Below are 26,079 nucleotides of genomic sequence, written 5' to 3' on the forward strand. Positions count from 1 at the left end.
TTATTTGGCGTTTTACTTGATTTAAAAAAACAACAACACAAAACCCCCCAGAGTGAACTCCAATTGCTATGTCAAACTTATCAACTCTACTGCCTGACACACTCAGTATATTTCTTATCCATAAAAGGCGATACTAACACTTTGACAAGCACGCAGGATACACATGTTAAGTGCTTACCATGTTATTTTCGATATATTTATTAGCTAATTTCATGAAACGACAAGATTACGTAGTTAAAATAGCTGACATAACACTATGACTAGCTTTTTATGTACATGAGGAAATCTTGGGCGTCCATGTTGCCTAATGCAATTAGAGTCAGATGTTATTGAAATATTGACATTTGTTCTAAATTTTAAAATTCGTACATATTTATATAAATACAACACTTATAGGCTTTCCAATGGGTGCTACTTATGCATATTTACATGCTGATTTCTTTTTTCACTGATATAAACGTGGATTTATGTTGAAAAATCTATATTCAATAATTTTTACAGATATTTGTACGATAATATGAGTTTGAATAATCCGGTATTTTCAGATAATATTGATTCGTTATTCAATCCACAATGGCAACTGAATGAATATAATGCATCTAAACGCATCCTAATTTGATCTGCAACTCGAAATTAGGGACGCTTTATATATTTAAAAAGAATATCAATCTTTATGATAAGCGTGATGATTTCAATTTCGAAATAATTAATTACCCTTCTTTAGTAGGAGATGTTCATATTTCACCATCAAAATTTACTGGTGTTTTATTGCACAGTTGAAAGGACTCGCAGGCATAAGCAACAGATGTAAAATAAATCAGCCCTTGTAGTAAACTTATGACGGATGAAATGCTAAAACAGGCTTTCAAATTACTATAAATTAATGAAAACGTTCTCAATATGTATTAATGGTCATTATAATATTATATGTAAATATAATAATAGTCTTAAATCGCTGATTAATAACAGTAAAGCTCATCTCTATTTATGGTGATTTTTTATTTACTCATGACAAAAAACTGTGTTCATAAAACATAATTACAATTGTTACAGTATCATCAACAATATTGACTTACGAACGTATGTTATAAAGTAAATAACAACTGTTTTTGGTAATCTACATGCATGTGTGTTCTATTTTTATCGCGCCGGCCTGATGCAATGCATCAATTATTTTCTTGTTTCATCAATTGGAATGTTTTATTACGATTGTCCCGGTGAAAAAATGTCCAGAATCGTTTTGTTTTTATTGTTCGAATGTTCACAAATAAGAATTAAAAGAGCTTTAACAATTTTTAACCATGTCTTATCTTCATGCAAAGCAATATGCTAAAGTAAGTTTTTAAATCGTTTAAAAAAAATTCCAATGTATAACTAAGCATTATAGGGCAAATAACACCAATTCGCAATAAATTACTTCGTGTTTCTGGTGATATATCTTTTAAGCACATAACAGCGAATCAAAGTATTGTTATACCATATCAGACAATGGTCTACCTTCCAACTATATAAGTGTTGAAGCTGAATGGAGTGTGCTTTAAAAAACATGTTGAACTTGATTTACTTGTTTTGTCGTCATTTTCAACGCATTTTTGTAATCTTACACCAGATTTGGTCATGAAACTTCATCGATAACATTGTGGTTAATTTCAACCAATACGATTTTTTAAAAGAAACGTAGCTTTGTTTAAGTTTTATTTTATATTTAGTACACAGGTGTAGTTGTCGTCAAACACTAGTAAACAGTGTTATTTCTCAGAAATTTCGGTAAATTCAACCCTATATCATTTCCACTTTCAATAGAAAAAGGCTATGTCCCAACGACCTCAAAAGTGTCTTGCTAAAAATTCAACTTCAACACAATATCAGACCGTAAAGAATGTGTTAGCATAGTATTATTAATTAAGACCAACTAATTTTTTAAAAGAAAACAACAACAACAAAAAATAACGTTTTTCTTTACCCTATGTTCAGTTTCAAGGATACATGAAAAAGTAACAATCAACATCTACCTTTATCATGTTTAAACATGCAGCTGATATACGCGGAAAACGTAAGTGACTCGGCAATTTGATAATCAGCAATCAAAATGTAAACATTCGCTAACGATTAACGATACACGATAAACGCCAATTTAGGTAGAAGATAAATTATTCACACACAGCAACTTCTTTTAGTTTTTGAATTTTCACTTGTTCTTTTAATATGGATAAATTGCAGGCGACTGTGGTTTTTGTATTTGTTTAAGATATCGTACAAATTCATAAACAATTATTGTAGGCAATCCAATGGGTGCTTAATACGCATCTTTACGTGCTGACCTATTTTATACTGATATAAAAGTGAATTCATGTTGAAAATAACTAAATTCAATAACACTTATAGATAGATTGCCGATATTGATTAGTTTGAATGATCCGGTGTTTACAAGCAATATTAAATCAATATACCATCCACAATTGCAACTGAGTGCTTCTTATGCATTCAACATAAAAACATTCTATCTAGATCCGAAGATAGGGACGATAAATTGAATATCAATCTTTATGGTAAACGTGATAAGTATATTTTCAAAATAATTAATTTTCCCTCTTTAGTAGGAGATGTTCATAGCTTTCCATCGTATGGTGTTTATTGCACAGTTGAAAAGACCCGCTGGAATAAGCAACAGGTGTCAAAAGTAAAAAAAAATCAGCTCTCGAACTTCACTTATGACGGATGAAAGGCTTAAACAGGATCTCTATCTTGCAAATATTTATCATTTAGCGTTTTTGCATTACTACGTTTTCAGTCCTTTGGTAGACATTTGCAGATTTTTTAAATCTTTAAAAACGTTATTTACAACCGTTTGTCTCACTCGGAATGTTTCAGCGTCACTTTTTTCCAATAATTCATTTAAGTTTTTCATTGGAAAAAAAGATATTAGTAAATATATATTGTAATTTTGTTTTTAATAATGTTTTCTTTAAATTAGGTACTCTGAATTGTATGCCTGCGTCTGTAGATAGAGTTAAGATCCAAATCATAGACGAACTTGGGGTTTGCCTATTAGTTTAATTAATATTTATTATATTCTTATGTTTCCCCAAGCTAATACATACGTTGATAAGATTTACCTTTTACGTTTTATTTCTGTTTTGACTTTTTGAATGTGCAAATTACGTTTCCGTGTTTTGGTGATGTGTTATGGTAATATGAGTTTACTGAACTAATTGTTTTATATTATATTTGAAACATGCAAACACGTACGAAAGTTGTCCGGAACGTTTTGAGACTTATATTCTAAAACGTTTTCTAATATAAATCAATATATAACCTCATACTAAGGACGGAAATGGTTGTCAAAACAACCAATGTAGCGCTTCACGGAGCACATTGATTGACGTTTTCTGAAAATTGTTCATAATTCATATATACTACTCCGTCTGAATAGTAGACGCCAAAACGTCATGTAAAAACATAAGACGACAGCATGACGTCAGCTGCATCACTGCGTAAATAATTGACTTCGTCTAACTGTAAACAAGTTTGTAACGGTCAACGCAAATAGGCAGGTATTTGCAAGATTTCGGAAAAAAAACTCAAACGTTAATGTCAAGCACGGAGCAGCACGCTGTGATCAATCACAGAAGGATGACTCTTACTAATACTTATACGGTTCTAACACGGGATAAATCAAAGCTGCCAACAATTTAAAGGGGTTTGGTATTTCACTGGCATGGCATTCAGTGACGGGCATGAATATGTGTGCGATTTAAAGCGGAGCTGCAGGCCGTCAGTCGTGAGTGAAAGTGACGTTAATTTAGTGCGGGGCATGTTACAAGAAGACCGACGGAGGACAGTGACGGAATTTGCCGCCTCGGTTCAGCTAAAAAGAACAGTTGTTCATAATGGCATGAAAGAACATCGCAATTTATCAAAAGTAAAGCCTAGATAGGTCCCCAGGCTACAGAGGAAAAGGCGATTCGTGTGACGGACTCCCAAGAGTAAATAGCATACACATTACAGGTGATACAGCGGGACGTGATGAATGCCATGCAAAAGAAGAGACCGAACGCCAAAGTTAAAAATCTGCTTTTCACCAATACAAAGCCACTCCATCTGGATGCCATGAGATCTTTATGACAATCAACTTTTTGTGGGTACAAGAAGATCAGTCACGCAGCTTACAGCCCAGACCTGGCCCCGTTCGATTTTGCAATCTTCGTGAGGCGTAAGAATGATAAACGTGGTAATTTCTACGAAGATCTACTGGACATTCGCTTGGCTGTGAGAACAACAGTGGCACGATATAAGAAAGAATGTAATGGACAGATATTCAAGCAATGGGTTGAACGACACCGTAGGTGTGTACGTGAAGAAATTAGAAAAAGAGCGTATTTAGAAAAACTGTAATTGACGTGACCCGATGAGGCTACGAAGTGCTTCGAGACTTGTAACCTGTACTTTTTGAAATGCTTGTTGATTTCGTACACTTCGTAGTTTATTGTTGAAATTTTCAGGATTCGTTAATTTAAAAAAAGTCAGCTGCTGATACAATTTTAAATGCATCCTATAAGTGGTTTGTTTTTATGAATGCAGTCTCTTTGAAATTTTCGGACAACCCTTGTATGTTGAATGACTTACTGTAAAAAAATAATGCACAAATTCCCAACACATTATTTTTTCCCAAATGAAACAGACCACCTTATTCTATGACTGTTTCAGAAGGCAGATTAGAACATTCGTTACCACAAGATAACTTGGAGTTCCCATTCGTTATCAACGGAAAGTGGAAGCCTGCATCATGCAACCCCGTCCAGCACGTTGCCGTCATCATCCCGTTCAGAAATAGAGAGGAACATATAAATATATTACTCAAAAGTATAATACCAATCTTGGTGAAGCAGAAGGTACTCTTCCAAATATTTGTTGCGGAGCAGGTAAGAACTAAATCAGGTTACACTTACTGATTTTTTATATGAGTGTTTCAATCTTCCGTATTAACTAAGTATTAACTAGTAATGTCAATAACTATAACACATACATCATTTTACCATAAAAGTTTTAATGTCGCCAAAATTTCACAAGTCGTGAATTCCAAAGCATAGGGTAGTACTGTTTGCGGTTTTTAGTCGAATATCGACCTCGTGCATCGACCTTTTAACATTGCAAAGACCTTGAACTCGGTTGACATCGTATACATCTGTTCACTGTTTGAGGAAATCATGTGTATTTCAGTAATGTGTAACGTACACAAGATCTTGGTACGCATAACAAGAGTATATGTATGTAGAAAAGTATTATTTGATACTCATTCAATTGATGAGAGGTTTTGTTCATATATACTAGAAGTATAACTTTGTAAGAGTGCTCTTTTTGCCAATTCTTGTCAAAATAACTATATATTTTATACATAAATTTCATAACAAGCTCTTTGTCTAAAACGTTCGTCTGTCTTTAAAGTTTACGGAAACCACATATCTTTTAATGTCAAATATTCGATTTTGATTTTGTTGTTATCACTTTATTATGTAAAAACGAATTCATTTATTTTTAGTACGGGAATCAAACTTTTAACAAGGGTCGTGTGATGAACGCAGCTTTCCTAGAGGTGTCCAAAATGTCGGATTTCGATTGCTTCATCTTTCACGATGTGGACCTGATTCCTGAAGATGACCGGATTATATACCTATGTGATGATAGGCCAAAACATATGTCACATTCTGTCGACATATTGGAGTATAAGTAAGTATTTTGGAGGAACAGTCAGACTCAAACAACACAATGGAAGCTAAAGCGAGAAGCCCAGTAGCAAAATTGATAACTCATACTCTGATTATAGGCGAATTACTTAGAGGCAGAGATGTCATATACTAATACATAAAAACATATATATTATTACATATGTGCGCAACCTCGGTTTAAAAGTCAGCGAAACCCGAGTTGACTTGGGGTTCAAACAAGTCTATAAGTGCTCATCCGCCAGCGCGTACCAACACTTTCCAAAAACGTTTTAACTATAATGATGTTTTGTAGCAACCTATTTAAACGCGTTTTGAAATGGTCCATTAAGGTACATAATTTTCACCGCAAGTATCACTAGAATAATATGAATTTAAAAGTATGCATAATTACTGTCCCTTATAGCAAACAAAGCACAGTTCGTATATAAACGAGATTTTGTCAAAGGACGGAAAGCAAATGTTAAGAAACACCTGGAAATTTGACGCTCAACAATTTACGTTATTTCTTTATTCAGTATTGTTGGGATAAGAGTGAGTTTGTGCACACAAACTGGTTTAACCCCCCAGTAAATTTACATTTCAATGACCGTTCCAATGCGGTATCTCACAATCCTTGATATACATACCTAGTGTTTTATATATAGTATGTATGCACTGTGCTGTTAGTGGGGTTTTGGGCTGTTCTTCCATGTTTCTTGTTTGTGATTTTATGTTCTATGTCTTTGGCGTTTACCCAGTGCCATTAAACAGGGCTTATTTTTAAACGTTTTGCAACTGAGCTTGTTTCTGTAGCTTTTCGCATAAATTGTGTTTATTAAAGCCACACCAAATTGATATTTTGCTCCTCGGATGTTTGCCGAAAACAAATGGGGTGAACAAGCGAAAAAATGCACTTACAAAAAACCCGAAATGAGCATAGAGTGAAAAACATTTTATTTCTTATAATCAATATGAACAAGAAAGAGTATTGAACATATGTGTCCTTTAACCCCATTTGAACACAACTCTTGAACTTAATCTCTATTGGACAATGGAAAAATGTTCAAATACTAACTACATTCGTTAATTTGGATAAACCAATTTCTACGATGATTTTAACATATTTTAAGTATGATAATCATTTATAATAAAACAACAACATTGCTTTAGGAATCTTACCAACTTTAATCATTTAAAAATCAATTGAACCTGTCTTTACTTTGATTAAATATGTATAATTAAAAAATGAATATAATTCATGGTTTTACAAAGGAAGCAAAAACAAATTTAGGAGTCCATATACAATTCATTTTTTTAAATTTAATTTCGATTTGAATATCACTTTAAAGGGAATGGTATGTGCAGTGTTAGGGTTTGTAAAGAATACAATTAAGGCCGAAGAGCTGTTTTATTTATCCGAGATTATGCTGTGAAAGAAAACAGATAACAAAGTAGGCTTACGTTTGTTTTGGTTTAGTCATGAGTATTACGATTTGAATCAGATAATGGCCTTTTGAGCAAAACAATGTGAAAAGCTTGGGCAAGTGGCAACTTGTGCTTTTATCACCATGACAAATGATAAGAGAAATGTTGCCTAGTTTATTTCAGTGATAATACATTTCACTTCAATTAGAATTTACAAAAATTACTATAAAAATACAGGAACAAACCCAGTAGTCAAGAATTCAAAATTAATCCAAGTTTAGGTCTACCCAGCAAGGCCCAAACGACAATGAACTACAGACACAAAACATATTAACAACTCATACACAAATAAAACGCTAAAAACATACTTACATCACATACACAAATACAACACCAGAAACAAACCATGCCCTCAATTAAACGATGGGATGATTGCATTTGAACGGTCAGTGGAACAAACGTTCACTTGAACTCGAGTGTACTGGGTTCTATAACCTTCAAAACAAAACATGTTTACTGTAAGCCTCCATTTTGTTTTGATTTATTGACATGAGTACTAAACCGGTTGATATACAATATAAAACTCCACGCATTGTTTACTTCCTTTTACAAAACACTATTTTACTGCGCATGAAAATTTGCATATTAAAACAAGATAATTACCACCAAAAATTTGGGTTCCCGGTGAAAATATAGGTGCGGTCGCACAAAACAATAATATATTTTTGATAAAATACGTGCGGTAAATCGATGAAATCATCAATCATTTTCGTAATTTAAATTACTGCGTTTTTGTCTGAAAAAAATGGTTCTGGGGGAAAGCGTATGGTTGATGATAAAAATGAAAATTTGCGAAATGTATTTCTATTGATATTTTGACTGTTAAAATGCGTGAAATGGGCTGTTTCCAGCTTTACTACAATAAGCATGAGTAGTGATTTTATACGAAGAATGACCCAAGCTCGATCCTCTGACATATAAACAATTCATGAAATGACTACTCTCCTATCCGGGTTTTACGTACTACATTTATTTTACGAATTTGTAAGAAAATAGTCCCTAATTGAAACTAAGACTTATTGTATACTATTTCCCACTACGCTAATGAAATCAATTTAGTTAGTAGTGTTTTTTCAATATTCTTGTATGCTCTTATCCAGGAGAAGTCCTAGTGTTACGTACAGCAATACAAATTCATAACCGATATATTTTCTTCTGCTAGGCTGCCGTACCAATGTTTAGTTGGTGGTGTTATTGCCTTTCCTCAGGCGGACTTCATCGCTTTGAACGGCTACTCGAACCTGTACTGGGGCTGGGGTGCGGAGGACGACGACATGTCTTACAGGTAACGTTACTCGGATAGTGAAGGGCGACTACGTGTCATACAAGTAACGTTGCTCGCATCGGCGGAGGTCGACAAAATGTATAAATAACCTGCGTTGGTCTCGCTATGCGAGAGGCGAGTGGCGACTGCATGTCGTACAGGTAATAATTAAGCTTTATCGTTTCACTGTGGTCGAAAAATTAATAGGTAAGATTACTCGCATAGCAATTGTCGACAAAATGTATGGCGGAAATCGACTACATGTCCTACAGGTAAACCTACTCGCATCGTGGAGGACGGTAAAATGATAATCAGGGAACCTTGCTTGCTTTGCGGAGAGCTACGATATATCTATAGGTAACCTTCTATGCATCGTTTGAAATATGTCATTTGGAAGACAAAACATTGATCGTTATTAATGTCATCATACTTAAAGCTGCACTCTCACAGATATAGAGATATGGAAAGGGCAAATCTTCGCATAATTTTCTGAAAACAGATGATATAAGATTGCTGACAAAAATCAGATCGTAGATTTACCTATTTCCGTTTAAAAACTAATGTTTCATTGCTTAAAACGTTACATAAGGTTTAAGAAAAATGCATAAAACATCGTTTTATAAACATAAAAATAAAATCTGCGATCCATTTTTGTCAGCAGTCTTAAATCACTGGTTTCCATGGTTTTTCGCAAAAAAATGGCTTTTCCAAGACAAAAAATTAAAATGTTGTCAAAACGTTGAATCTGTGAGAGTGCAGCTTTAAAGCCGTTCGAGCGATAACGTTTATTAATGTTTTGCAGGATTATGTCAAACAACAATGGAATTACTCGACAAGATGAAGAAATAGCACGTTATAAGATGATAAAACATGAAAATAGTGAAATGGTTGTCGGGGAACGAAGATACACACTTTTAGGTCTGACAAAAGATATTTATGGGCAAGATGGTTTGAATAGCATACAGTACGATCTCATATCAGTACGAAGGACGCATTATTACACACACTTGATGATCAACGTTGGTCCAGCTCCGTCCAATACCGACAGCATCGACGATATCATCCGTATGGTGTCGTGGAAGAATTCTTAGCTACATACCATACAAGGCGAATACTCTGATGCATTTTGTACCTCTAAAGTTCTGCCAAAACTGATATCAACTTTTCAAATGTTTATTGTATACCGTGCATAAACAGGATCTATCCTCAAATATGTATTTAAACTGTTTAAGACAAATGAAGCAATATAAGGTAGCTAACACTCGTCGGATTAAATTCGAGTGGATCCTACGCATCGCAATAAAACATGAACGAAAGGTGCGCAGCAATATTCACAAATCACAGTTTTTCCATTGCTTAAAATTCAATCACATTTTTACATTTTTACCATATTTTTTACAAACAGTTGAGTTGTATAATTATTATTATTATTATTATTATTATTATTATTATTATTATTATTATTAGTAGTAGTAGTAGTAGTAGTAGTAGTAGTAGTAGAAATAGTAGTAGAAATAGTAGTAGTAGTGGTTTCCGTAGTATTTGCAGACATTCCAAGCGGCGTGTCACGTTTATTCAAATTTGGTTTAGCAGAATAGAAACCCCAACAAGGGCCTCCTTTTACAAGTTTATTTTTGCAAATTTGGGAAGGGTCTGTTCTTTATGTTAAAACATCGATGACGAGTATCACTTTCTACTTGAATGGAAGTTATATGAGGATATACGTAAGAAGTATACATTTTAGAATTATTATACCTGACTTTTGTCTACAATGGTAAAATTCCATTACCCTAAAAAGAGAACATTTTTGACATGTGACCAAGCGAAAATTCACTGTCAGTTCATGTGACCGCTGTGACATTTTGAATACCATATAAGGGCAAATAACTGCTTCAATAATTTAGCTAAATCATGACGTGATTGCCTCCCTTATTCACATACAGTAGTGACGTCACTATCCAATGTGTGCACGAAAACATCAGACGACAGGAAATTAACGGTGGAATTTTGTTCTAGATATAAATATCTTATTATATCATATATTCAAATCACGCATGTTCAGATGCATTGTTATGGTATGGTCTTACGTTTGTATACTTGTTATCTTGCTGGCAATGCATATACGGCGTTTGGCCGTAATGATATAACTTTCCATGTCGACTTAGTCAACAAGAAACACGATCCTGAACAAGAAGGCATAGGGTTCTGGCAATAAAATATAAATCCAGTCACAAATAATCGTTTTCAACATTATTATAAATGCTTGCAGTTGTACTGATAATTAGATATCAATATGCAATCACTGTTCTAAATATTGATTGAATTAATAATGGCATGCCCATATAGTCAATAGTACCAGACTTTTACTTATCTGATCATTTATAACAGTGGTCCTGTTACTCTTGTCTCGCGCATTGTTCGTTTAGCAGATAAACCCATGTGTTAAAGTATTTTAGCTTTGACATAATATGCTGCATCAATGTTTACTCTATACGAAAGAACCGCACATAAAATTAAAATTTAATGATATGTTTCGTTTAAATTTTATTTAGACTAAACGCTTTACGTCTTATACTTCACTAGAATGTTCTCATTTTTTAATTGTAGACTGATGAAAGGGACACAACTCCCATTGAAGTCTTAAGTGACTAGTATACTTTATTTATGATAAGTAGATGAGTACTGTTTTGTTTAGTATTTGTATTTGCTGTTATTTTGTTGTTGTTTTTCTGATATTTAGTAGAGGTAAACGTGTATTAAAGGGCCATTCAAAATATATGTAGGCACTGTACATACAACATTTACTAGAGGCAATAATAACATTAATGTATATCAGAGAAATCGCGAGAATCTATTCTCTTAAGGTAAATTTCCATGCAGGTACCTTGATTATGCATGATGAAGTAATATTTTAAAATAAGCGAGGTAGAGTAAGGCGGCGCATTTATACGACAGCAAATGACATTGTTTTCATTTGTGCAAAAAAGACAATTGTTCAGCTTCGCAGTTGATATAGTTGTTTTGTTTATTTTTAAATATAATTTTGACTACAAAGCTTAAGATGCCGTAACAATAATCGTTGCAAAGCTACCTGAATCATGCGGTTTCTTTGTTTATAAAGCAGCATGTTTGCATATTAAGCTCAGCACCTTGAGATAACGACCGCTGGGATAACCTCGTTATCTCATGTTTTGACATTTGCAAATTGTCATTTTGTTGATGTCAAACTCTGTATTTTTTGTCGCTGCACCTTTGTGTGATTTTAGAGCACTTTAAACAGAAAACTTTCTAGGAAGGAGAATTTTACGAATAATTGTAAAACAATATTGCGCCGTACACATTTTGACGTCATGAATTTCTATCACTCACTTCAGTAAGAAATGCCTGATTCTCAGACAATTTGACTTAGGTTAGATATATATATTTTTATGTTTTATTATTAATACATTAGGGCATTCTTTCACAGGGTTTGATAGCATTATACGCATGTATATTTTTAATCACTTAAACAAACACACACAACCCCATTTTATATCGGGTCATTAAAATATTAAGAAATCAATGTATTTAATATATTTTCCTAATTATATTTTAAAGAATATTCTAATTTATATAATCAACAAATATTTTGAGACGACGCCAAAATCTTAATAACTTTTTAAGACATTCTACGTGTTTTTTGAATGGCCTTTACAAGTGTTTTTTACAACTGGTGATTTTTTCGTTATCGCCGTTAAATGGCTCTATATTTACTTACTTGAAAGTGCCTTGCTTTGAAACTAGTCATTCCCTTATGATGTTTCCCAGCCCGCACATAATTTGTGCCCTCATTGTTGTTTTTTACAAGTAATATTGACTTTTTCAAACACATAAAGGTTAATACCATTCAGTGAATAAACGCTTTAAGAACTGCTTTAAATACTAAAATAATAAAACTGAATGACAGTAAATGTTCATATAATCATTATATTATTATAAAGAGCTTCATTGTATTGAACAGTATACATTCGTATAATAAAACAGCTTTTTTTATTTTTATACAATTGTTTTTGTATTTCATATCAGATTTTTCACTAGCCCCCCCCCCCCGGCCCCGTGATACTTTAATTTGCTTGAGTTTTTATGTTGTTGCATGGTTTACTCATTGTAATGATCATAGATCATTTGACCGTAATCAAAGAAGTAACATGTATGTATGTTTATATTAATATGCTCGATAAATGATCTTTCTATACGTATGGACAAAAATGGTGTACGGGCTGAGAAGGAATAAACGAAAATATAATAAAACATATAATGCTTTGCCCAGGGTATTCCTTGAGCCGTATTTTGAGACTACGCGATGTTGATCATGGTTTAAACCATGAATTAGATGCTATACATTTGATATAAAGGGGACAGGGGAGGGAATTCAAATATACAATACATAATTAATTAAGTTAGTTTAAATCCCTTCTGACTGCACTGCTTTAGCAGTGAAATTAGCTAAAAAGACGAAATATACCCAGTAGCATTGTATTTAAGGTTGAAGAACATATATTCTTTATAGATAATCATTAATATATACCTTCTTTGCAAGAATATATTGGCGTTCAAACTCAAACTTCTTGGTACACTGGGCCATTTATCTAGGCGTGTACATGTTGTTTCAAGTGATTATTTAACCTTGCACCTGTTGTTTCCAGTGATTATTTGGGCTTGCACATGTTGTTTCAAGTGATTATCTAGACTTGTCACTGTTATTTTCAGTAATTATCAAGACTTGTACATGTTGTTTCCTGTGAACATTTAGGCATGTCCCCGTTGTTTCGTGTGATTATTAAGGTTTCCAATGATTATCTAGGCGTTTCCATGTTGTCTCCACTGATTATTAATGCTTGTGACTGTTGTTTACAGTGATTAATTGGGTTAGCACCTGTTGTTTCCAGTGATTATCTAAACTTGCTCATGTTGTTTCCAGTGATTAATTGGGATAGCACCTGTTGTTTCAAGTGATTAATTAGGCTAGCACCTGTTGCTTCCAGTGATTATCTAGACTTGTACATGTTGTCTCCACTGATTATTAAGGCTTGTACATGTTGTTTCCACTGATTATCTAGACTTGTAAATGTTGCTTCCAGTGATTATTTAGGCTAGCACCTGTTGTTTTCAGTGATTATCAAGGCGTTACCCTGTTGTTTCAAGTGATTATCTAGACATGTACTTGTTGTTTCCTGTGATTACTTAGACCAGCACCTGTTGTTTCCAGTGATTATTAGGCTAGCAACTCTTGTTTCCAGTGATTATCTAGGCTTGTACATGTTGTTTCCTGTGATTATCAAGGCGTGTCCCTGTTGGTTCAAGTGATTATCTAGGCTTGTACATGCTATTTCAAGTGATTGTCTCTGCGTGACCCTTTTGTTTCCAGTGATTATCTAGGCGTGTCCCTGTTCTTTCAAGTGATTATCTAGGCGTATCCCTGTTGTTTCAAGTGATTTTCTAGGCGTGTCCCTGTTGTTTCAAGTGATTATCTAGGCGCTTGCACCTGTTGGTTCCAGTGATTATCTAGGCTAACATCTGTTGTTGCCAGTTAGACTTGTACATATTGTTTCCAGTGATTATTTGGGCTAATACATGTTGTTTTAAGTGATTTTCAAGGCGTGACCCTGTTGTTTCCAGTGTTTATCTAGACTTGTACATGTTGTTTCCTGAGATTATCTAGGCGTGTCCCTGTTGTTTCAAGTGATTATCTAGATTTGTACATGTTGTTTCCTGTGATTATCTAGGCGTTTCCTTGTTGTTTCCTTGTTGTCAAGAATAAAAGTCACAAAGATGCAACTGCCTCATAATCGCACAAAGTTAAGATTTAGCATTTGCTTCAACCAGTTGTATTACCTACCTTTCAAATTTCACCATACTATCCACCCTTTTATTATGTAGGACACGGTGATATTTTCTTCCGTAAATCGTACATGGCGGTAGATAATAAAGGACTTATGCAATAACGTATTTCTTAGAAAGGCAAGAATACCGCCAATCATATTTGTAGGGTCAGCCCAACAAGAGTCAAAGTGATGTGACCTGCCTCATAAGTGTGTAATGATTAGGAACAAGCGGAACACGACGTTTTTTGAATAACGTTTTAGTAACAGCTTGACTACTCTTATCACTCCAATACATGAGACAGTACAAGCATCAAATGGACTGTGTTTTCCCGGAGTTAATGAACACTATGGATGTTCTGCATTAACGTAAACCTCATGCATGTACACCGCACAACGACAGGGTCGACTTACATGAAACTACGAGTCTGTTACTATGTGTGGTCCTGAAGTAATATCTACGCTCAAAGGGCTTGTTGGATGAGGAACAGTACGCCACGAAGACGATGCCAGATAAATGTGCGATATAAATAAATACCAATTGCCCCGGATATGGTCCAGAATGTACTCTCTATATGTAAAGTTGAGAATGCTACTTAGTTTAAACTTATTTATTTTACAACGATTGTGAAACAAGTTCTTACAACATTATATTAATCAGATGTCGATTAAAACAGTATATGAAATGATCATTGTTACATTTTTATCAGTAATGGGGTCATGTGCAACGGTTTATAAAATTTAAAATAAACGTCAGAGACGTATAGTACTAATATGGTCCCGGTTTGAAACCATTAATATGAGCGGGGGATGGAACCAGTGTGTTCTAGATCGTTACCAATTGACCACGGATCTGCTCTTTATACGAATGACTTCTCTTTACTTATTAGGACGACATTTTCCTCCTAAATAACTAAAATTTACTTGTATTTATATCTCACCATAATTTATTATCGACTATGATTATTGATGTTTATTTCATTGATTGTAGGTATAGTTTTTAATCATAAAAACGGTTATTTCTCTATGATTTCTTGTGTTCTATTATCATCACTTTTTGCATATGTCTCTTATTTATTAATCTCTCCTTTGCCCTCTCTCCCTCTCTTTCTCTCTCTCTCTCTCTCTCTCTCTCTCTCTCTCTCTCTCTCTCTCTGTGTGTGTCTCTCTCTCTCTCTCTCTCTCTCTCTCGCTCCATCTATGTCTGTCTGTCTGTCTGTCTGTCTGTCTGTCTGTCTGTCTGTCTGTCTGTCTGTCTGTATGTCTATCTGTCTGTCTGTCTGTCTGTCTGTCTGTCTGTTTGTCTCCCTCTCTCTTTCCTTCTCTCTTTGTCCTTTCGCTTTCCCTCTCTCTCGCTCACTCTCCCCATCTCTCTATCTCTATATGTTAATATGGCCATGAAACACATGTCAAGTGTAAACGCTTTCACAAATATTCAAAATGTTATTTTAAGCACTTCTATGTTATTAGTCTGATTCTTCGGCGGATCACAGACATCGCCTATTGGATATTTAGTCTGATTCTTTGGCGGATCACCCTCAGCCGCTTTTGGATTTTCAGTCTGATTCTTCGGCGGATCACCGACATCCGCTGTTATACGTGTGTACAGCTTCTCAAGTCGGGTTTCAACCAATCTGTACTCCAAAGTATTGAGGCCGTCGTTTAAGTAACCTGTTTTCGCTGTTTTTAAAAGCTTTAATCTGAAATGAAAGTTAGATAGAACAATACTCAGGAGTAAGTATATAGATGCATTGTATATTTCTCAACGTTTGCTGAACACTGCCTCAATGTGCCACTTTCTTTTCCTTATTGGAAGCTTCCAATAGTTGACAAAGGAAAACATCTTCTACTGACACACAGTCGTAATAAAACCCACATGATATAGTATTTCTTAAACATATTTAGTTTATTAAAATAGCCAACGACAGAAAGAAACATACATAAGGCAACTACCTTTATTACCATAAAGGTGAATGTGAAGAAACGGACATGAACCTGTAAATTGAAAAACAACTACAATATCTTTACAACCTTATGTGTGAACTTATATGAAAAATACTAGTCTCATAACCAGGTTTAACCCCCAAGCAATTTCTACTTATTACTACGTTAACACGGACTCTGCCACGGCAGTAACCCAACATTTACTTATAACAATTGTTTGCACTTGTATTTCGGCCTTTGCTCTGTATGCCTCCTTACAGCATCTGGGTTTCATGTTTACTTGTTTAATAAAGATGCATTGGTCAAATAAATAATAAATCGGATGCTAACCTGACTGGAGAGACTTTCCAACTGACGTGTTTATCATTTTATACCGTCCAATTGTGATATTAGGCCGTGAAACACTGATTTTCGAGGCTTAAAGTCTGAAAAGTACACCAACATCTTAATAGAATAAAACTGGGGACCCTGATATCTTAATAGTTTTGTTACAGTGATTTTAGAACGGACTGTTTCCTACAAAACAAGCATAATCAGTGGTAACATGTTCTCTACTAAAGAATAAACTCCTCTTATCCTTGACATAATGCCAAAAAAGGGTATATTGTTATTCTCAAATATGCAATAATATGAATTTATTTGGTATGTTCCATTACGATTGACCCGGTGAAAAAAGTGGTCAGAACCGTTTGTTTGTTCTTGTTCCAGATACATTTATAAGAATTAAAAGAGTCGTAACAATCTTAAAACTTGTCAGATCTTCATTCAAATTAATGTGCATAAGTCGGTTTCACAGCAGTTGTTAAATCTTTTTAAAAGACATATGTATAACTAGGCAATATTGTGCAAATTTCATCAATTCGGATATTGTTACTCAGTTTTCTTGTAATTAATCTTTTCAACACATGACAGTGAATCAAATCATTGTTATACCATATCAGACCATGACCTACTTTCCAACTGCTTAGGTGTTGAGTATATTTTAAATTAAGGAAAACTTTCTAAAAATTTGTTAATAGTCATTATAATCTCATATCAAAGTACAATAGTAGTCTTAAATCGCTCACGACAGTGTCGACTTACATGAAACTACGAGTCTTTTACTATGTGTGGTCCTGAAGTAAATTTTACGCTCAAAGGGCTTATTGGACGAGGAACAGTACGCCACGAAGACGATGTCAGATAAATGTATGATATAAATAAATACCGATTGCCACGGATGTGCTCCAGAATGCACGATTGTGAAACAAGTTATTACAACATTATATTAATCACTCTCTTTGGAACCATTTTACGCGAGAGTGTGGTCGTGTGTTGTGGGTGAAATCGGAGTACCCGGAGGAAACCCACTTGTCCGTCTTGGTGACCACAAACCAAACTCACATGCGTCCAGGCCGGGACCCGGGTCGCCTAGGTGAGAAGCGAGTGCGCTAACCGGACAACTAATCTAATACTGAAATTCAAAGTGATGTTAAGCCTGAGTAATGCGAATTATTCATAGTTGTTATACTTTGAAATCAGTCCAAAACCTGTAATGATAGCGAAATATATCATGAATACAGATATAAATACGTTTTATGATGGATTCGAACTTTCTATATTGCGGTGTCACATTTTGACCCCTTTGCCAATTGACCCAAATGCTCTTTTTTAACGTTGAAAATTAACTATGGAAACATTTCAGTATTAGAGGTTGATTCAAACAGTATATGAAGTGATCATTGATAAATTTTTATCAGTAATGAGGTCATTGTTCAACGGTTTATAAAATTTAAAATAAACGTCAGAGACGTACCAATATGATCCCGGTATGAAACCATCAATATGAGCGGGGGGATGGAACCAGTGTGTTCTAGCACGTTACCAATTGACCATGGATCTGCTCTTTATACGAATGACTTCTCTATACATATTAGGAAGACTTGTTCCTTCTAAACAACAAAAGTAGATTTATATTTCACCATAATTTATTATCGACTATGATTTCTGATGTATATTTCATTGATTGTAGATATTGTTTTTAATTAGAATAACAATTATTTCTCTATGACTGCACGTACTATATTACCTTTGACACTTTTTGCATATGTTTCTTTAATTATTTTATTAATCTCTCCCCTTCGCTCTGTCCTATTCTCTCTCTCTCTCTCTCTCTCTCTCTCTCTCTCTCTCTCTCTCTCTCTCTCTCTCTCTCTCTCTCTCTTGACGACTGTTCCCATTCACAACATTCTAGAGCATAATTAAACTGAGTTAAAATTCTAAATATACATTGATATATATGTAAATATGGCCATGAAATACATGTCAAGCGTTAACGCTTTCACAAATCATTTTGAGCAAGTCTATGTTATGATTCGTCGGCGGAACACTCACATCCGCTATTGGATTTCAGTCTGATTCTTCGGGGGATCACCCACATCCGCTTTTGGATATTTAATCTTATTCTTCGGCGGATCACCCACATCCACTTTTGGATATTCGATCTGATTCTTCGGCGGATCACCCACATTCGCTATTGGATATTCAGTCTGATTTTTCGGCGGAACACCGATATCCACTGTTATACATGTGTACAGCTTTTCAAGTCGGGTTTCAACCAATCTGTACTCCAAAGTATTGAGGCCTTCTTTTAAGTAACGCGTTTTCGCTGTTTTTAAAAGCTTGAATCTGAAATGAAAGTTAAATAGAACAATAATCAGACGTAAGTATGAAGATGCATTGTATATTTCTCAACGTTTGCTGAACACTGCCTCAATGTGCCACTTCCTTGTCCTTATTGGAGGTTTGCAATTGTTGACAAAGGAAAACATCTTATACTGAAACACAGTCGCAATAAAACCCACATGATATTATTTCATTATAAATGATGTTGCATAGTAATACTAAAACATATTTAGTTTATTAAAATAGCCAACGACACAAAGAAACAAACATAAGGCAACTACCTTTAAGGTTTAATCCCCAAGTAATTTATACTTGTTACTAAGTTAACACTGACAGCATCTTGGTTTCTTGTTCGGTATGTACTTGTATTATTAAGATGCAATGGTCAAATAAATTATGAATCGGATGCTAACCTGGCTTTATTGACTTCCCCTCTCGCGTGTTTTATCGCTTTATACCGACCAATTGTGATGTTGGGCCGTGAAACACCGATTTTCGAGGCTGAAAGTCTGAAAAGTACACGAACATCTTTGTACCATAAAGCTAATATACCTGATATATTTATAGTTTTGTTACAGTGATTTTAGAACAGAATTAAAAAGTCGGACTGTTTCCTCAAAAACCAACATAATCAGTAGTGACATGTTTTCTACTAAAGAATAAACTCCACAAATATGCAATAATATGAATTTAATTGGTATGTTTCATTACGATTGACCCGGTGAGTTTTTTATAGTTCCAATATACATTTATAAGAATTAAAAGGGCCGTAACAATCTAAAAACTAGTCCGGTCTTCATTAAACTCAATATACAGAAGCAGGTTTTACAGCAGTTGTTAAATCTTCTTAAAAGACACATGTACAACTAGGCATTGTAGGGCAAACGTCATCAGTTCTGATGTTAATTCTCATTGTTTCTTGTGCTTTAACTTTTCAACGGATGACAGCGAATCAAATCAATGTTATATCAGACCATGGCCTCCTTTCCGACTCCTTAAGTTTTGAAGCTCAAAGGATTGTGAACTTGATTTAGTTGTAATGTCGTCATTTTTAATGCATTGTATGTACTCCTACACCGGATATGACACTTTATCGAATACATTTTGGTTAGTTTCAACCAAGTGTTTTCTTCTTTTAAGAAACGTAACCTTTTTCTTCCAAATTTAGTACTTAAGTGTATATGGTACTGTTGGTCGTCAAACACTAGAATGTAAATATGTACTATTTTTATACTAAAATTAAACACACACAATATTTGAAGCGGCATGAATGTACTTTATAACGTCGTTAATATTGCATCTACTAGATATAAAGTTTATTGCCATATTCCCATCAATTTCGGAGAAATAATCCCAACACAGTTTGTAACACCTCTCCATCCATCCAGACACGTATACAGATATACAATCAACACTCAACAGCATGTCCCCTTCTCAGTATTCATAGGTAAGCTTTGATTTCCTCCGAAATTGAAAATTTGAAATGTGGTATTATCACATTATATTACATTATTTTGCCTTTCGTTCAATATAAATACTTATAGCCGCTGAATGTCTGTCAATGTCCTTATATTTAAAAGTATCTATTGGGACTATTTGTTTTTTGTTATTTGCCATTGTTGCAAAGCATTTTAAAATTTTATTCTACCTACCATCCACTGAACAATGAATGTGTAACAACATTACCAAAACTAAGCCTGGTTCAACGTTTTCTACAGTTGTTAATACGGTTAATTCATATATTCATAAATATCCCAGTCAAGCCTGTTTTCTTGTGGTGCCTTACAAAGATCAATTTGGAAGATTTTATTAAATCCGTTGGGCCTAGCAATATCATTCTTGATTTGTACATTCATTTATTTTAATCATAATCAGGCCTGCTTACCTGTAAAACATATCGTCATCCTCAGCGCCCCAGCCCCAGTAAAGGTTCGAAAATCCGTTGATCTTGAAGAAATGTTCTGCCTTCATGCTGAGAACCCCACCCACCAGCGCTTTGTATGGCAATCTGAAACACAATAAGAACAAGAAAACACGACGTGGACCTTGTGTAGTTTGGCCTACCTCCGTCATGTGCCATATAGCAGCTACATTAAACAATAATATCCTTCCGCTGAAATGGGCGCGCTAACCAATGTTTAACTGATGCTTGCAATAAGGATCATTAGTTTAGTTTAAACATATTTATTTTACAACGATTGTGAAACAAGTTATTACAACATTATATTAATTATATATTGGCACGACATTACGCGATAGTGTGGTCTGGTGTTGTGGGGGAAACCGGAGAACCCGGAGGAAACCCACTTGTCCGGCTTGGTGACCACAAACCAAACTCACATGCGCCCAAGCCGGGAATCGAACCCGGGTTGCCTAGGTGAGAAGCGAGTGCGCTAACCACTGCGCTAACCGGACAACCGCTAACCGGACAACCAATAAGGATCATTAAGATATTGACAAGCCGACAGAAAGAAGTGTCATCCGTTTTCTCCAGTTGATCATGCATATGTTGTTCTGTGTTGAACTAGATAATTTAAGTATTTAGACATAAAAACGATAATTATTAAGCGCTCTCTGACGTCACTCTCTTCCCATAATTCTCTGTTAGGTGGCTTGTTGTTGTTATTGCGTTTATAAAGGTCTGCCCGCGCCCTATAATGGCTGCATTATGACTTGACCCCGTCACATCCCCAAGTGTGACTTAAACAGAATTTTGAAGCCAAATGGGGAGTTTACTCCCATCGGTTGATGGGATATTCGTCAAAGGAGTAATTTTTTACCCAAAATGCCGCGAAACCTGCGACGAATGACATCTAGGGAGGTCCCACAGCTCTGAATATTGGATATGGTTTCATTTCTCTAGTCTTAAATACAGTTGTAAATTTGATATTGCATTGTATCTTAAAAAACATTTACGTGTAAGAATGGTATTTATTTAAAGGATGGGCAAGACTTCTGTTAGGTGGCCCTGTGTTTTAGCGCTTATATCATTGTTAAGCGCGCCTCCAGCCGAGCGGTCATTGTTAAGATATCAAATTAATAAAAATGGCGTCTGTTGGTGCGAGATTGAAGAACGAGGTGGATGTTGATGGTTCCATCCGCGACCTACAGGAAAAGAGTGAGCTATTGTCACGGGAATTGCTAGAACTTACTCCCAGAGCAAAATCGACAAAAAAAATCGAACGAACTTGACCTAAACGATCTGCTGAAAGAGAGGGACATTTTACGACGGCAAGTTGAAGAGAAAAGGGCCCATGGAGAGAAAAGGCGTCTTTTCAGCGAGATAGAACAAGAAAACACTCTTTTTCACTTGGACGTGACCGTGATTACGTTACGCGACAACAGAAGATAGCAACGTGTATAACACCTTCCAAAAAGGTGAAATCTGGTAAATCTGCAAAAACAACTGATATTTCAGTTCGTCACCCCCAGTTATGGCCCCATGCGTTTGTACCGGCTCAAATATCTGGTCATTCAGACATTGACTATAATGACTTGAGTATGTCTCAGTTTGTGACCGGCTATTGTTCTCTTTTGACACATCTATGTTCTAAAAACACGGCCTTGAGTGTGAATGGGGAGATTAAGTATAGGTTACTTCACCTGAAATCGCTTATGTGTTTCGCTCATATATACCTCTGGAATTGTGTATTGAACATTCACGAGGAAGTTTTACTTTAACCAGAGAGAGGGAATCGAGTCCGGGCCGATAGTTTTTCTGATGTTGGAAGTTTAAATTTATTGCTGGAGAGGCCATGGGCCGTTCGTAGTCAGGATACGCGTCGTAGTGATACTTCAAGCTGAATTAATAAAGAGGGACGTTCTTTGTTCTGTTCTAAGTATCAGCGTGGTGAGTGCAGTGATTCTAGTCCACACACTGTGTATATAAGAGGAGAGAAACGTTCCGTGAAGCACATTTGCGCGACATGCTAGATCAAGGATAACGTTTCTCGGAAACATCCGGAGAAGTCTGACGAGTGTCCATATCATTCTGACGAGAACAACTGCTAGAGAAGAAAGGTTGCAACCAGGAATTTGATATTTTGATGGGAAATGTGACAAACTTTGTGACCCGCATATACTTTTGCTCGAGAACGTGGATGGCAGCATAACGGACTAATGTCTTCCACCGATCACTGGATTCGTGTTAATGACTGAACATCATCTGTATAATTTATGAATGTTAATATAGTTTGCCTAGCTAATACGAAACTCTCTTAAATACTTGTAAAATTGCACTGCGCTTACACTGACTGATTCATTATTTTTAAATTTCTTTTTAATCAAGCACTTTTAACTTCAATTGAAAAACAGCATCTATGTTATTCTCCACCATTCATCATCATTCATCATAAGCATACTATTATAAAAGCGTACCAATTTGTCAGAAAACCTGAAATACATAACTGATTACATGCACATGCACGCATCCATATTTGAAAAATGTAATGCTATAAGAGCCAGTGCGAATACGCGTTTTTGTAGTTCAGACTAAGCCAGAAACAAAGGTAACCTCCGGGTCCTCAGGTTTCCGACCCAACAAAAGACCACACTCCCACGTAGTATTGTGTCAACGAAAGTGAAAAATGACGAACTCCGATTTCATTGGCCGGTCCTAGGCGCCAGCCCCAGCAATAATTTAGTTTCAAAATAAGGTAATAGCTAAACGTTTTAATACTGCGTTTGTTCCTATAGTTTCATCTGAATTATCAATTTGATTCTTATCCAGGTTTCTATTTGTAACGATTTCAATCAATTGATTTCTATTGTTCGTGCATTCTTGCAGTATAAACGATATGGTGTGATTGAAAATCTATAAAGTGGTGTAAACGAGCACTTCATGTTAAATGGACATTAGGTTTTTTTGTGTGTTTTTTTCAAAACAAGAAAGGCAATGTGACAAAGTATATGAACAAAGTGATATTTTTTTAGGAACCTAAAGTCCCAATGGCTATTTTATTTATATCTTTTTTGTACACTTTAAATTCAACAAGGCTAAAAACTGTTGGGGTCGATTTGGTTTAATTAGTCAAATGGAAAATGGAAAAAAAAACGCCAAATGGCGACATGTCGGGCCCGTTGAAAGAGCCTTTGAAAGAAACAGAATGCCCTTCCATGCAATTTTAACACTAATAATATATGTCATGTGTTCCCGTTCCGGATAGAAAAATCCGACCCGAGGGCACCTGCGTTGCCAGGTAACGAGGCTTGCCGAGTTACCGGCTACGCGGCGTGCCCGAGGGTCGGATTTTTCTATCCGGAACGGACACACATGATTGATATATTTTCTAGCATACAATAATTATTTTTTGTGTGAAGAAACTGCTTAAAAAAGCCTCATTTTTGTACATTTCACCAAAAAGCGCGTGCGATGATGTTTACTGACGTCATGACGCGCTGTAATTTTTATTCACTGCATACGTCAATAAGTTCCTTCGATATCAAGTCACAGAAGGGTTATTTTGTTTTGTTGTGAATATGCATTTTTCCAAAGTTAATGTTTATGAAACTCATCTATTGAAATCTCATAATTTTGGTTACTTAAAGTATGTAATAAAAGAAATAAAAAAGTATTACGTCACAGCGCGTGACTTATCTGGCATGGGGGGATGCCAGATGGAATTGAACAATACGTGTACCTGCAAAACTACGTCTGAGCATGATGAACCACCATAGATAAAGATCATTTCAGCATTTGACCTCTAACCGTGAAATTTACCATTTAAGTTCATTGCATTTTTTTTAAGACAAATCATATAATGCATGGTCAGTACACAGCCCGGACAAGAATCATTTCAACCTTTGACCACTTACCTCGCCCTTGATCTTTGATGTACAGACTTTTGTATTGTGCGCGACACACTGCCTCATCATGACGAACTTTCAAAGCAAGTTTTTTGAAAATCCTAAAATGCATGGTCAAAATACAGCCCAGACAAATTTAGTCATGCCTGACCCACACACGCACACGCGCGCGCGCGTGCACGCACGCACGCACGCACACACACACACACACACGCATATACACCGAACCTCAAACAACTATGTCAAGCTCACCACAAGCGTGCAATCTTCATTCCTTTACTACTCACTTATAATTTAATTTATCCACAGCTGGGGACATATGTCGAGGCTTCTCCAAGCATGTGTACATATTCCTGTCGTCTTCCGGTATGAGATCGACGTCGTGAAAGATGAAGCAGTCAAATTCCTCGTTCTTCCGCGCTTCCATGAACCCGATGTTCATAAGCCGACCTCTGTTGAAGGTTTTGTTGCCGAACTGAAACGTGATTTTTGTTTAAGTTGTATGTGCTCAAACTTTCCAAAATAATGTGTTCTGTACAAAATGTTATTCTTTTGCATTATATAATATATTTATAAAGTAGTACTCTAAAGGTGCAATGAGACTGTTAACTGCTTAATACAATTAAATAAGCATTATCACGTCCTTAATAGCTATCAATCCTTTTAAATGGTATCAATATGCTTGCGTTTCTGATTGAGCCATACCTTTCTGACATGGTAAACTATTGTTGTTTTTAATTTGATTCACCGTAAAGGTCTTGAAAAGGACAATCGTTGGAATCAATATACAGATGTTATTACCTGTTCTACCACGAATATTCGGAAGGCCACTTTTTGCCGTTTCAAAAGGGGGACAAGATAATATACTAGAATGTCCAAATGTTCCTGCCTGTCACGAAAAGGGATAATAATTGCTATCCGTTGCCTAGCAACGCAGCTGTTCGGACGCCATGCACCCCCTGGTGACACATCCTGGAATGCCGTTAGCAGAACTGATCTATGTGCAGCCTCAAAACTAATGCTCAGATTTCCCACCGAAAAACAAACATGTGTATTAGTAACAAAGACTTTTAACTTCATTCTAGCCATGCTGGTGACTTTATTTTTCACTAAATGAACAAACTTTCTAATCATTTCTCGACTATTTTCATAGAAATCATATAGCTAATAAATACATCGAAGCAGAAAAGGAAAACATAGGGTTTTAATGTAAACCTTCTCCATACACAAAGGGGATTGAGGGGCCATAAAGAATTTCATAATTGTAAAGTTCAATGACTTCTGACTCCTACACGAGAACTGTCTAAAATTTAACGAAGTGTGTTATCGTTCGATACTGGTACCCAGATAG

The 26,079-nt window shown here is 35.5% G+C and overlaps 2 protein-coding genes across 2 annotated transcripts; one reads left to right on the top strand and one right to left on the bottom strand.

Annotated features, from left to right (window-relative positions):
* The first annotated feature begins 3,718 nt into the window (after window positions 1-3,718).
* LOC128237565 (beta-1,4-N-acetylgalactosaminyltransferase bre-4-like) lies at window positions 3,719-8,479 on the top strand. Its single transcript, XM_052953157.1, has 5 exons — window positions 3,719-3,781; window positions 4,150-4,342; window positions 4,708-4,922; window positions 5,540-5,727; window positions 8,353-8,479. The coding sequence occupies exons 1-5, from the start codon at window positions 3,719-3,721 to the stop codon at window positions 8,477-8,479; spliced, it is 786 nt and encodes a 261-aa protein (XP_052809117.1).
* Window positions 8,480-18,637: 10,158 nt separating this feature from the next.
* Window positions 18,638-25,817, bottom strand: LOC128237566 (beta-1,4-N-acetylgalactosaminyltransferase bre-4-like). Its single transcript, XM_052953158.1, has 5 exons — window positions 25,530-25,817; window positions 25,016-25,203; window positions 20,809-20,931; window positions 19,337-19,432; window positions 18,638-18,926 (listed from the first exon to the last, which is right to left on the bottom strand). Exons 1-5 carry the CDS (start codon window positions 25,815-25,817, stop codon window positions 18,638-18,640), a joined length of 984 nt encoding a protein of 327 aa, XP_052809118.1.
* Window positions 25,818-26,079: the final 262 nt, after the last annotated feature.

Source organism: Mya arenaria, chromosome 6, assembly GCF_026914265.1.
Source record: "Mya arenaria isolate MELC-2E11 chromosome 6, ASM2691426v1".
In the NCBI taxonomy this organism is placed as follows: Eukaryota; Metazoa; Mollusca; class Bivalvia; order Myida; family Myidae; genus Mya; species Mya arenaria.